This window comes from Bolinopsis microptera, chromosome 2, assembly GCF_026151205.1.
Source record: "Bolinopsis microptera isolate Bmic1 chromosome 2, MBARI_Bmic_1.0, whole genome shotgun sequence".
Lineage (NCBI taxonomy): Eukaryota > Metazoa > Ctenophora > Tentaculata > Lobata > Bolinopsidae > Bolinopsis > Bolinopsis microptera.
In genome coordinates, this window is record NC_087073.1 from 21788279 (window position 1) to 21802112 (window position 13834).

Sequence of the window (13834 nt, forward strand, 5' to 3'; positions counted from 1 at the left end):
TTACATGCAAAGAGCATACAAGTTCTGTTGCTGAAGAATGCGGGGATAGGTCATGTTGATGATACGTCTTAGATGTTTGCGTTGACACACATCAACTATACTTGATAATGTTCTGTGGAGTGCCCAGCTGTTACAGTTGTACAAAAAACAGGGGTAACAAAATGCTTCATACAGCTTGATTTTTACAGGAAGAGAAATGCGGGATTTCTCTGCCCATACCTTGCTGTATTTCTCAAAGGCAACGTAAGCAAGATGCATCGGCGAGAGATATCAGCCTTACTGCAGAGCTTGGATCCAAGAGAAATAGTGTTTGCGCCAGGGCTCTCTGTTCTTCACGGGTTCACCCTTGGCGTCTACCCTCGTCCTTATCTGCAATGTAGAGTGGACATGTTCTGTTTTGTCCTCGTTCACAAACAGGTTCCATTCTTCAAGGATCTCCTTACATATGGCAGCATTTCTTTAAGAGTTTCCTCATCCTCATCTGCAAAATTGCCATCGTCGGCGTATTCCCATTCAATAGGCATGAGGGTCTCGGGGTTGAACGGTGGGTTAGGCCGAATGGTAATCACTACTGCACGGAAGTGATACAAAGCTCCAGCAAAGTACAGTGTGAAGAATGCACCAGATGCAGCATCACCTTGAAACGAACCCTCGGATGTTTCAAACTCTAAGGAAATGGTGTTGTTGATTTTTATTCTCAATTTGGTGTTGGAGAGCAAGTATCTCGCCAAACGAATGTCATCCTCACAACAATCAGCACCAGCCAAAAGTTCCAGGATAAACTGATCTCTTTATGGTATCGAAGGCCGAGCTCATGTCGATTCCCATCTTGTGGAACTCCCATCTCTTCTCTTTCACAACAGAATTAGGATATAATTAATGCTCATAATTACAGGATTAAGATATAATTAATGCTCATATTACAGGATTAGGATATAATTAATGCTCATAATTACAGGATTAGGATATAATTAATGCTCATAATTACAGCTACTAACTACTTCTCAGTAACTACAGCAAGACACGCCCGATACCTGACAACACTACTAAACATCACGTTGGACCGGTACAATTGGAGGAGGTTATTAACATATTTGACATGGTGAGACTGCTGCAGTACGACCCTAACTGCGTGATTCAAAGCGAGTTACCTCTTCCAATGGAACAGATGGGACAGGTACTGGTTACTTTTAGTTACTTTTAGTTACTTTTAGTTACTTTTAGTTACTTTTAGTTACTTTTAGTTACTTTTAGTTACTTTTAGTTACTTTTAGTTACTTTTAGTTACTTTTAGTTACTTTTAGTTACTTTTAGTTACTTTTGGTTACTTTTAGTTACTTTTAGTTACTTTTAGTTACTTTTAAGCTTCAACTCGGAAACATCGGTTCCTACCATACCCATATTTGATATTTGTCTCCGATTATTAACTGGCAAAAATCTGTACTATAAATATTATAAATTTTAGCATAAAGTGCTCTAAAAGTGTATTGGTCAATAATAATAATGAAAAGGTTAATTTTATTCAATTTCAAAGCAGCGAATTTTACGATTTGTCTGTTTGCTGCACTGCAACCTTAAACTGTTGAAAACCATGTAATTTTGATTAAGAGTTTTATTAGGGTGTTACCATTATGAAATAATGTAACAACACGTTTCAGAATCACGGAGTTGTTGTCTACCAAACTATGATACCGGAGGAAATACCTCTACCAGCAGCTATTGACATAGACCTTTACGGAGACAGGTACATACCAAGAGGCAGGCAATGGGAACTCGCCAGCCCACGGCAACATTTAATATATTGACAAAACCCCGTAACATAACAAGAGATGAGATCTGGCAATATTACACCTCAGATAAATGAAAAGTAATGATAAAGTATTATATTTAGTTATAACTAAACACTTGCAAATATAAAATATAATATAAAATATAATATAAAATAGAATATAATCTACTATGACCTATAAGAACAGCGGAGAATTAAAACGACTAAAAACTCCACGTGTCTTAAATGTTACAGCAGCGAACAAAATTGACCCTACTCGTTAATAGTAATATAAATAAATAATTGTATATACATTTTTTACCAAGTACTGCAGTCAGCTTTTCAAGTCAATTTTACATCATTTTATTTGCAATTTGAGGACATAGTAAAGTTAAATAATTTTTTAAGCATTCCGAAAATCTATCGGAAATTATTTCCAGCTTGCCCCTTCATTAAAATATTGCAATTGAGGTTAATGCTTTTTTAGAATAATTTGGTTTAAAAAACGATTTTTGTAATTTAGTATTCTCTGGTGTTGGGGCATCCTCAGAAGCAACATATTATACAATATAATTGCAGCCAAATTTTGCGAAATGTACGGCAAATTTTATTCAATTAGATTGGTATTTCTGTGATGGAAAGTTACTCATTGGGTTAGTTTAATAGTTCTTTAACGAAGGAGTAATTATTTTAAGGCCCGTTTTAAATTTTAGATCTTTATTTAACTGGATGATAAAAGGGACCTTCTGGTTTTGCTGACGTCAGCAAAACCATAATATTTACACGGTAACCATGGCAACTGTTGCTGACGTCAGGCAAAAATACTTGAATTTTAGCCAACTTTTAAATCAATTTGGTTAGCAATAATCCTCGTGTAAAATCATCTCCGAAGAAATAACAGTCTGGTTACATTCTGTCTAAAACTTTGACTCGCCAGCGATTGAATAATCGAGCACTGATGGTGATACTGCACTAGTGTATTTAGTTTAATAATTATGTAAGGAAGGGGCTAAATCAGCTACTGAGCACTGCGTACTACTACTATATTATATAATATAAATATAATAATATTATTTAATATATATACAGGGTTTACGTAATGACAGAAGACGGTGAAGTACAGATCAGTTCCCGAAACCGCCCTTACAAAACCTTCTCATTTAGTCGCAGGAAGCTTTACATCCTGGTTGAAGACAACGGTACGTAGTGTAATAACTCAACTTTGATATTACTCAACTTTATGTCATGTTAGTTGTGTCAGTGAACACTGTAGCACATTTACATAACCGAAAGAGTCATTTCCCCAGACAATATACGACTAAGAAACACTAAACAGTCTATAGTAGATTACGTCCAGACACCAGTAAAACGCATAGAAACATAACAATAACAAGATCATGTGCCTGTCTTTACTTATTTTCAGGGACAAAAGGAAATCGCGGCATGTACGGAATCGCGATTTTTCCCATTATTTGCGACAAATTTTATGTATAGTTTAATGTATAGCCTGTTAAAATTCGCGGTATCGCGATTTTTGGCCAAAACAATCGCGAAACCCTTTTGTCCCTGCTTATTTTAGCTAAAAATGGTAACAGTTGCCATGGTTACCGTGTAAATATTAACAGTTGCCACGGTTACCGTATAAATATTAACAGTTGCCATGGTTACCGTATAAATATTAACAGTTGCCATGGTTACCGTGTAAATATTAACAGTTGCCATGGTTACTGTGTAAATATTAACAGTTGCCATGGTTACCGTGTAAATATTAACAGTTGACATGGTTACCGTATAAATATTAACAGTTGCCATAGTTACCGTATAAATATTAACAGTTGCCATGGTTACCGTGTAAATATTAACAGTTGCCATGGTTTACGTGTAAATATTAACAGTTGCCTGGTTACGTGTAAATATCAACAGTTGCCATGGTTACCGTGTAATATTAACAATTGCCATGGTTACCGTGTAAATATTAACAGTTGCCATGGTTACCGTGTAAATATTAACAGTTGCCATGGTTACCGTGTAAATATTAACAGTTGCCATGGTTACCGTGTAAATATTATCAGTTGCCACGGTTACAGTGTAAATATTAACTGTTGCCATGGTTACTGTGTAAATATTAACAGTTGCCATGGTTACCGTGTAAATATTAACAGTTGCCATGGTTACCGTGTAAATATTAACAGTTGACATGGTTACCGTGTAAATATTAACAGTTGCCATGGTTACCGTGTAAATATCAACAGTTGCCATGGTTACTGTGTAAATATTAACAGTTGCCATGGTTACCGTGTAATATTAACAGTTGCCATGGTTACCGTGTAAATATTAACAGTTGCTATGGTTACCGTGTAAATATTAACAGTTGCCATGGTTACCGTGTAAATATTAACAGTTGCCATGGTTACCGTGTAAATATTAACAGTTGCCATGGTAACTTACAGGACACAGCAACACTGGTCACGTGAGATACTCCTACAAATATTACCAGAAGGGAATTATTGGGAACGTTACAGCTAATGGCCAGGTTTGGAGCCCAACATTTGAAGATCTCATAATTTGCAAGCCCCACGGCCCTATTTCATTATTCACCATATGAAATTAAATTACTACTACATAATATACCACTCTACAATATGTTTACTTTCTTGATTCTTCAGGTTTTATTAGGCTGGAAAGCGTTTCTTATTTCCAATTTCCTGCCACGTGGTCCTTATGAAGGCACTCCAGAAGAAGCCTCTAAGTGCAGCTGGAGGGAACTTGTAGCAAAACACGGAAAGAGGCGTGATGAGGCAGGAAGAGATGTAGGGAGAGAGGTAGGAAGAGGTTTCATCCCTACCTTCTACAGAGCTACCAGCCCTCTTCTACTAGAGAGTGATACATATGTAGACACACAAGGTTGGGGGAAGGGTATTCTATTGGTACTTTATAATAAAGCTACTCAAACGGACGCCATTAACCTCGGCAGGTCAGTAATCACTTTTATTTGTTACGTGTTAACGTTTTGTGTAGATCTTCTGGGACGTCAAAAATACTTGAATTTTAGCCAAAATTTAAATCAATTTGGTTAGCAATAATCCCCGGGTAAAAACATCTGTCCCAGGTATTGGCCACTAGCAGGTCCCCAGAAGAGACACTACTAACAAAGTACTGTCCCAGGTATTGGCCACTAGCAGGTCCCCAGAAGAGACACCACTAACAAAGTACTGCCCCAGGTATTGGCCACTAGCAGGTCCCCAGAAGAGACACCACTAACAAAGTACTGTCCCAGGTATTGCACACTAGCAGGTCCCCAGAAGAGACACTACTAACAAAGTACTGTCCCAGGTATTGGCCACTAGCAGGTCCCCAGAAGAGACACCACTAACAAAGTACTGTCCCAGGTATTGGCCACTAGCAGGTCCCCAGAAGAGACACTACTAACAAAGTACTGTCCCAGGTATTGGCCACTAGCAGGTCCCCAGAAGAGACACTACTAACAAAGTACTGTCCCAGGTATTGGCCACTAGCAGGTCCCCAGAAGAGACACTACTAACAAAGTACTGTCCCAGGTATTGGCCACTAGCAGGTCCCCAGAAGAGACACCACTAACAAAGTACTGTCCCAGGTATTGGCCACTAGCAGGTCCCCAGAAGAGACACCACTAACAAAGTACTGTCCCAGGTATTGGCCACTAGCAGGTCCCCAGAAGAGACACTACTAACAAAGTACTGTCCCAGGTATTGGCCACTAGCAGGTCCCAGAAGAGACACTACTAACAACGTACTGTCTCAGGTATTGGCCACTAGCAGGTCCCAGAAGAGACACTACTAACAAAAGTACTGTCTCAGGTATTGGCCACTAGCAGGTCCCCAGAAGAGACACTACTAACAAAGTACTGTCCCAGGTATTGGCCACTAGCAGGTCCCCAGAAGAGACACCACTAACAAAGTACTGTCCCAGGTATTGGCCACTTGCAGGTCCCCAGAAGAGACACTACTAACAAAGTACTGTCTCAGGTATTGGCCACTAGCAGGTCCCAGAAGAGACACTACTACAAGTACTGTCCCAGGTATTGGCCACTAGCAGGTCCCCAGAAGAGACACCACTAACAAAGTACTGTCCAGGTATTGGCCACTAGCAGGTCCCCAGAGAGACACTACTAACAAAGTACTGTCCCAGGTATTGGCCACTAGCAGGTCCCCAGAAGAGACACCACTAACAAAGTACTGTCCCAGGTATTGGCCACTAGCAGGTCCCCCAGAAGAGACACTACTAACCAAAGTACTGTCCCAGGTATTGGCCACTAGCAGGTCCCCAGAAGAGACACTACTAACAAAGTACTGTCCAGGTATTGGCCACTAGCAGGTCCCCAGAAGAGACACCACTAACAAAGTACTGTCCCAGTATTGGCCACTAGCAGGTCCCCAGAGGAGACACCACTAACAAAGTACTGTCCCAGGTATTGGCCACTAGCAGGTCCCCAGAAGAGACACTACTACAAAGTACTGTCCCAGGTATTGGCCACTAGCAGGTCCCCAGAAGAGACACCACTAACAAAGTACTGTCCCAGGTATGGCCACTAGCAGGTCCCCAGAAGAGACACCACTAACAAAAGTACTGTCCCAGGTATTGGCCACTAGCAGGTGCTCCCCAGAAGAGACACCACTAACAAAGTACTGTCCCAGGTATTGGCCACTAGCAGGTCCCCAGAAGAGACACCACTAACAAGTACTGTCCCAGGTATTGGCCACTAGCAGGTCCCCAGAAGAGACACCACTAACAAAGTACTGTCCATGGTATTGGCCACTAGCAGGTCCCCAGAAGAGACACTACTAACAAAGTACTGTCCCAGGTATTAGCCACTAGCAGGTCCCCAGAAGAGGACACCACTAACAAGTACTGTCCCAGGTATTGGCCACTAGCAGGGTCCCCAGAAGAGACACCACTAACAAAGTACAGTCCCAGGTATTGGCCACTAGCAGGGCCCCAGAAGAGACCACCACTAACAAAGTACTGTCCCAGGTATTGGCCACTAGCAGGTCCCCAGAAGAGACACTACTAACAAAGTACTGTCCCAGGTATTGGCCACTAGCAGGTCCCCAGAAGAGACACCACTAACAAAGTACTGTCCCCAGGTATTGGCCACTAGCAGGTCCCCAGAAGAGACACTACTAACAAAGTACTGTCCCAGGTATTGGCCACTAGCAGGTCCCCAGAAGAGACACCACTAACAAAGTACTGTCCCAGGTATTGGCCACTAGCAGGTCCCCAGAAGAGACACCACTAACAAAGTACTGTCCCAGGTATTGGCCACTAGCAGGTCCCCAGAAGAGACACTACTAACAAAGTACTGTCCCAGGTATTGGCCACTAGCAGGTCCCCAGAAGAGACACTACTAACAAAGTACTGTCCCAGGTATTGGCCACTAGCAGGTCCCCAGAAGAGACACACTAACAAAGTACTGTCCCAGGTATTGGCCACTAGCAGGTCCCCAGAAGAGACACTATTAACAAAGTACGTCCCAGGTTATTGGCCACTAGCAGGTCCCCAGAAGAGACACTACTAACAAAGTACTGTCCCAGGTATTGGCCACTAGCAGGTCCCCAGAAGAGACACTACTAACAAAGTACTGTCCCCAGGTATTGGCCACTAGCAGGTCCCCAGAAAGACACCACTAACAAGAGTACTGTTCCCAGGTATTGGCCACAAGCAGGTCCCCAGAAGAGACACCACTAACAAAGTACTGTCCCAGGTATTGGCCACTAGCAGGTCCCCAGAAGAGACACTATTAACAAAGTACTGTCCCAGGTATTGGCCACTAGCAGGTCCCCAGAAGAGACACTACTAACAAAGTACTGTCCCAGGTATTGGCCACTAGCAGGTCCCCAGAAGAGACACTACTAACAAAGTACTGTCCCAGGTATTGGCCACTAGCAGGTCCCCAGAAGAGACACTACTAACAAAGTACTGTCCCCAGGTATTGGCTACTAGCAGGTCCCCAGAAGAGACACTACTAACAAAGTACTGTCCCAGGTATTGGCCACTAGCAGGTCCCCAGAAGAGACACTACTAACAAAGTACTGTCCCAGGTATTGGCCACTAGCAGGTCCCCAGAAGAGACACCACTAACCAAAGTACTGTCCCCAGGTATTGGCCACTAGCAGGTCCCCAGAAGAGGAGACACTACTAACAAAGTACTGTCCCAGGTATTGGCCACTAGCAGGTCCCCAGAAGAGACACCACTAACAAAGTACTGTCCCAGGTATTGGCCACTAGCAGTTCCCCAGAAGAGACTACCACTAACAAAGTACTGTCCCAGGTATTGGCCACTAGCAGGTCCCCCAGAAGAGACACAACTAAGCAAAGTACTGTCCCAGGTATTGGCCACTAGCAGGTCCCAGAAGAGACCTCACTAACAAAGTACTGTCCAGGTATTGGCCACTAGCAGGTCCCCAGAAGGACACCACTAACAAAGTACTGTCCCAGGTATTGGCCACTAGCAGGTCCCCAGAAGAGACACTACTAACAAAGTACTGTCCCAGGTATTGGCACTAGCAGGTCCCCAGAAGAGACACCACTAACAAAGTACTGTCCCAGGTATTGGCCACTAGCAGGTCCCCAGAAGAGACACCACTAAACAAAGTACTGTCCCAGGTATTGGCCACTAGCAGGTCCCCAGAAGAGACACTACTAACAAAGTACTGTCCCAGGTATTGGCCACTAGCAGGTCCCCAGAAGAGACACCACTAACAAAGTACTGTCCCCAGGTATTGGCCACTAGCAGGTCCCCAGAAGAGACACTACTAACAAAGTACTGTCCCAGGTATTAGCCACTAGCAGGTCCCCAGAAGAGACACTACTAACAAAGTACTGTCCCAGGTATTGGCCACTAGCAGGTCCCCAAGAAGAGACACTCACTAACAAAGTACTGTCCCAGGTATTGGCCACTAGCAGGTCCCCAGAAGAGACACTACTAACAAAGTACTGTCCCAGGTATTGGCCACTAGCAGGTCCCCAGAAGAGACACTACTAACAAAGTACTGTCCCAGGTATTGGCCACTAGCAGGTCCCCAGAAGAGACACTACTAACAAAGTACTGTCCCAGGTATTGGCCACTAGCAGGTCCCCAGAAGAGACACCACTAACAAAGTACTGTCCCAGGTATTGGCCACTAGCAGGTCCCCAGAAGAGACACACTAACAAAGTACTGTCCCAGGTATTGGCCACTAGCAGGTCCCCCAGAAAGAGACACTACTAACAAAGTACTGTCCCAGGTATTGGCCACTAGCAGGTCCCCAGAAGAGACACTACTAACAAAGTACTGTCCCAGGTATTGGCCACTAGCAGGTCCCCAGAAGAGACACTACTAACAAAGTACTGTCCCAGGTATTGGCCACTAGCAGGTCCCCAGAAGAGACACCACTAACAAAGTACCTGTCCCAGGTATTGGCCACTAGCAGGTCCCCAGAAGAGACACTCACAACAAAGTAATGTCCCAGGATTGGCCACTAGCAGGTCCCCAGAAGAGAGACACCACTAACAAAGTACTGGCCCAGGTATTGTGCCACTAGCAGGTCCCAGAAGAGACACCACTAACAAAGTACTGTCCCTGGTATTGGCCACTAGCAGGTCCCCAGAAGAGACACTACTAACAAAGTACTGTCCCAGGTATTGGCCACTAGCAGGTCCCCAGAAGAGACACCACTAACAAAGTACTGTCCCAGGTATTGGCCACTAGCAGGTCCCCAGAAGAGACACTACTAACAAAGTACTGTCCCAGGTATTGGCCACTAGCAGGTCCCCAGAAGAGAACACTACTAACAAAGTACTGTCCCCAGGTATTGGCCACTAGCAGGTCCCCAGAAGAGACACACCTAACAAAGTACTGTCCCAGGTATTGGCCACTAGCAGGTCCCCAGAAGAGACACCACTAACAAAGTACTGTCCCAGGTATTGGCCACTAGCAGGTCCCCAGAAGAGACACTACTAACAAAGTACTGTCCCAGGTATTGGCCACTAGCAGGTCCCCAGAAGAGACACTACTAACAAAGTACTGTCCCAGGTATTGGCCACTAGCAGGTCCCCAGAAGAGACACCACTAACAAAGTACTGTCCCAGGTATTGGCCACTAGCAGGTCCCCAGAAGAGACACCACTAACAAAGTACTGTCCCAGGGTATTGGCCACTAGCAGGTCCCCAGAAGAGACACTACTAACAAAGTACTGTCCCAGGTATTGGCCACTAGCAGGTCCCCAGAAGAGACACTACTAACAAAGTACTGTCCCCAGGTATTGGCCACTAGCAGGTCCCCAGAAGAGACACTACTAACAAAGTACTGTCCCAGGTATTGGCCACTAGCAGGTCCCCAGAAGAGACACTACTAACAAAGTACTGTCCCAGGTATTGGCCACTAGCAGGTCCCCAGAAGAGACACTACTAACAAAGTACTGTCCCAGGTATTGGCCACTAGCAGGTCCCCAGAAGAGACACTACTAACAAAGTACTGTCCCAGGTATTGGCCACTAGCAGGTCCCCAGAAGAGACACTACTAACAAAGTACTGTCCCAGGTATTGGCCACTAGCAGGTCCCCAGAAGAGACACTACTAACAACGTACTGTCCCAGGTATTGGCCACTAGCAGGTCCCCAGAAGAGACACCACTAACAAAGTACTGTCCCAGGTATTGGCCACTAGCAGGTCCCCAGAAGAGACACTACTAACAAAGTACTGTCCCAGGTATTGGCCACTAGCAGGTCCCCAGAAGAGACACTACTAACAAAGTACTGTCCCAGGTATTGGCCACTAGCAGGTCCCCAGAAGAGACACCACTAACAAAGTACTGTCCCAGGTATTGGCCACTAGCAGGTCCCCAGAAGAGACACCACTAACAAAGTACTGTCCCAGGTATTGGCCACTAGCAGGTCCCCAGAAGAGACACTACTAACAAAGTACTGTCCCAGGTATTGGCCACTAGCAGGTCCCCAGAAGAGACACCACTAACAAAGTACTGTCCCAGGTATTGGCCACTAGCAGGTCCCCAGAAGAGGACCCACTAACAAAGTACTGTCCAGGTATAGGCCACTAGCAAGGTCCCCAGAAGAGACACTACTAACAAAGTACTGTCCCAGGTATTGGCCACTAGCAGGTCCCCAGAAGAGACACAACTAACAAAGTACTGTCCCAGGTATTGGCCACTAGCAGGTCCCCAGAAGAGACACCACTAACAAAGTACCTGTCCCCAGGTATTGGCCACTAGCAGGTCCCCAGAAGAGACACTACTAACAAAGTACTGTCCCAGGTATTGGCCACTAGCAGGTCCCCAGAAGAGACACCACTAACAAAGTACTGTCCCAGGTATTGGCCACTAGCAGGTCCCCAGAAGAGACACTACTAACAAAGTACTGTCTCAGGTATTGGCCACTAGCAGGTCCCCAGAAGAGACACCACTAACAAAGTACTGTCCCAGGTATTGGCCCACTAGCAGGTCCCCAGAAGAGACACCACTAACAAAGTACTGTCCCAGGTATTGGCCACTAGCAGGTCCCCAGAAGAGACACCACTAACAAAGTACTGTCCCAGGTATTGGCCCACTAGCAGGTCCCCAGAAGAGACACCACTAACAAAGTACTGTCCCAGGTATTGGGCCACTAGCAGGTCCCCAGAAGAGACACTACTAACAAAGTAATGTCCCAGGTATTGGCCACTAGCAGGTCCCCAGAAGAGCACACCACTAACAAAGTACTGTCCAGGTATTGGCCACTAGCAGGTCCCCAGAAGAGACACTACTAACAAAGTACTGTCCCAGGTATTGGCCACTAGCAGGTCCCCAGAAGAGACACTACTAACAAAGTACTGTCCCAGGTATTGGCCACTAGCAGGTCCCCAGAAGAGACACCACTAACAAAGTACTGTCCCAGGTATTGCCCCTAGCAGGGTCCCCAGAAAGAGACACTACTAACAAAGTACTGTCCCAGGTATTGCCCACTAGCAGGTCCCCAGAAGAGACACTACTAACAAAGTACTGTCCCAGGTATTGGCCACTAGCATGTCCCAGAAGAGACACCACTAACAAAGTACTGTCCCCAGGTATTGGCCACTAGCAGGTCCCCAGAAGAGACACTACTAACAAAGTACTGTCCCAGGTATTGGCCACTAGCAGGTCCCCAGAAGAGACACCACTAACAAAGTACTGTCCCAGGTATTGGCCACTAGCAGGGTCCCCAGAAGAGACACCACTAACAAAGTACTGTCCCAGGTATTGCTCACTAGCAGGTCCCCAGAAGAGACACTACTACAAAGTACTGTCCCAGGTATTGGCCACTAGCAGGTCCCCAGAAGAGACACCACTAACAAAGTACTGTCCCAGGTATTGGCCACTAGCAGGTCCCCAGAAGAGACACCACTAACAAAGTACTGTCCCAGGTATTGGCCACAGCAGGTCCCCAGAAGAGACACTACTAACAAAGTACTGTCCCAGGTATTGGGCCACTAGCAGGTCCCCAGAAGAGACACCACTAACAAAGTCTGTCCTAGGTATTGGCCACTAGCAGGTCCCCAGAAGAGACACTACTAACAAAGTACTGTCCCAGGTATTGGCCACTAGCAGGTCCCCAGAAGAGACACTACTAACAAAGTACTGTCCCAGGTATTGGCCACTAGCAGGTCCCCAGAAGAGACACTACTAACAAAGTACTGTCCCAGGTATTGGCCACTAGCAGGTCCCCAGAAGAGACACTACTAACAAAGTACTGTCCCAGGTATTGGCCACTAGCAGGTCCCCAGAAGAGACACTACTAACAAAGTACTGTCCCAGGTATTGGCCACTAGCAGGTCCCCAGAAGAGACACTACTGCCCCAGTCCAGGTCCCACCAGAGACACATGAAGTCCACCTTCTTTCTGTTCGAGTTGGAGCGAGCGCCGACAATTTTGACGTTTTTTTTCTCACTGATACCCCCCACTCTTTAAAGGGTTTCCCTATGTTGTTCTCAGCATTGAAAAATTTTTCCTTGGGGGCAGAAGAGAGGGATTTTTTTCATTTTTTAAATTTAAAAAGGCGAGGATTTTAAAGACAAAAACCCGCAATTTAAAAAGGAGCAATTTATTTTTGATTTCGGTTTAAAAAACGCTTTATTTTTTTGTTTCGAAAATTTTTTTTTTATCATTTAAGAAAATTTTTTATCTAAAAAAATTTAAATTGTTTCTCGTTCTGTTTTTTTAAGTTGTTTACTATTAGTTTAGTAGAAATTTTCGTTGATTTGTAGCCCTCCTAATTTCTATGAAAAAACCCATCCGATATTCCTGCCTATAGAAAAATCCCGGGGGAAAGATTTTTTTGGGTTTTGAAAAAATTCCTCCCCCCCACTTCCCCCCCGAAAAAAATTTTTAAAAATTTTTCAAAGACTAAAACCCCCCCTTTTTGTAACAAAACCCCTAACCCCGTTTTTTTTGGAGGGGTTTTTTTTAGCGGGGACCAATGCTGTGCCTGCCTTTTACTCTCTCTGCTCACGAAACGTACATCATAATTTTACCCCCCCTACCTCTAGTCCCCTACCCTCAACAGTCTTTTCTTCCCCTCCTCCCCCTCTGCCTTTATAGCCCCCTCCCCCCTTCACCTTTCTCCCCACATCTAGATGTGCTTTTTAAAAGGGGGAAAAAAAATCTGGTGTTTCTCTTTAACAAATACAAAAAGTTGGTTTCAGTTGCTTCATGGTTTGGGGCCCGGTCAAAAAAATTTGTTTATCCAGATTTTTCCCCGTTTTAAACTACCTTTCAAAAGGGGGGTTTTTAATTTATATTTTTATTTTATTTAAAAAAAAATTGGGGGTTTTGGGGAAATTGCCATTTCCCAGGTGTTTGTTTGCTACCACAAGTAAATTTTAAACTCCACGATTTTGTACAGAAACGGGAAAGTTACCTTTCCCAACCTAGAGGTGGTTATCAAGGACCCTGCCGAGGAGCCCGCTTTTTAAAGACCAGTGAGAATTACCCCTCACATTCAAACTAACCCTGGGTATCTTTCAGGTTTCTTCTTTTTTTTCTTTTTACTTTTCCCGAACCTTTTCAGCCCTTTTTCCCCC

The 13834-nt window shown here is 44.6% G+C and overlaps 3 protein-coding genes across 3 annotated transcripts in view; 2 read left to right on the top strand and 1 right to left on the bottom strand.

Moving 5' to 3' along the window:
* The window catches only part of LOC134812008 (beta-galactosidase-like), a 15032-nt gene extending 14100 nt beyond the window's left edge, over positions 1-932 (top strand). The window contains exon 5 of the mRNA XM_063819182.1: positions 927-932. Coding sequence (XP_063675252.1) covers positions 927-932 — 6 coding nt within the window. The remainder of the gene's footprint in view (positions 1-926) is intronic.
* The window catches only part of LOC134811915 (sodium-dependent dopamine transporter-like), a 72261-nt gene that overhangs the window by 31430 nt on the left and 26997 nt on the right, over positions 1-13834 (bottom strand). The window lies entirely within an intron of this gene.
* On the top strand, positions 1014-12639 carry LOC134812009 (uncharacterized). Its single transcript, XM_063819183.1, has 6 exons — positions 1014-1177; positions 1659-1744; positions 2858-2967; positions 4219-4301; positions 4435-4742; positions 12570-12639. The coding sequence occupies exons 1-6, from the start codon at positions 1100-1102 to the stop codon at positions 12637-12639; spliced, it is 735 nt and encodes a 244-aa protein (XP_063675253.1). The 5' UTR covers positions 1014-1099.

Bases quoted from the DNA above. Each gene is read 5' to 3' on its own strand.
- LOC134812009 (XM_063819183.1), top strand. From the start codon at position 1,100: ATGGTGAGACTGCTGCAGTACGACCCTAACTGCGTGATTCAAAGCGAG. The intron at 1,178-1,658 runs GTACTGGTTACT...AACACGTTTCAG, and splicing joins CAATGGAACAGATGGGACAG to AATCACGGAGTTGTTGTCTA. The intron at 4,302-4,434 runs GTTTGGAGCCCA...TTGATTCTTCAG, and splicing joins ACGTTACAGCTAATGGCCAG to GTTTTATTAGGCTGGAAAGC.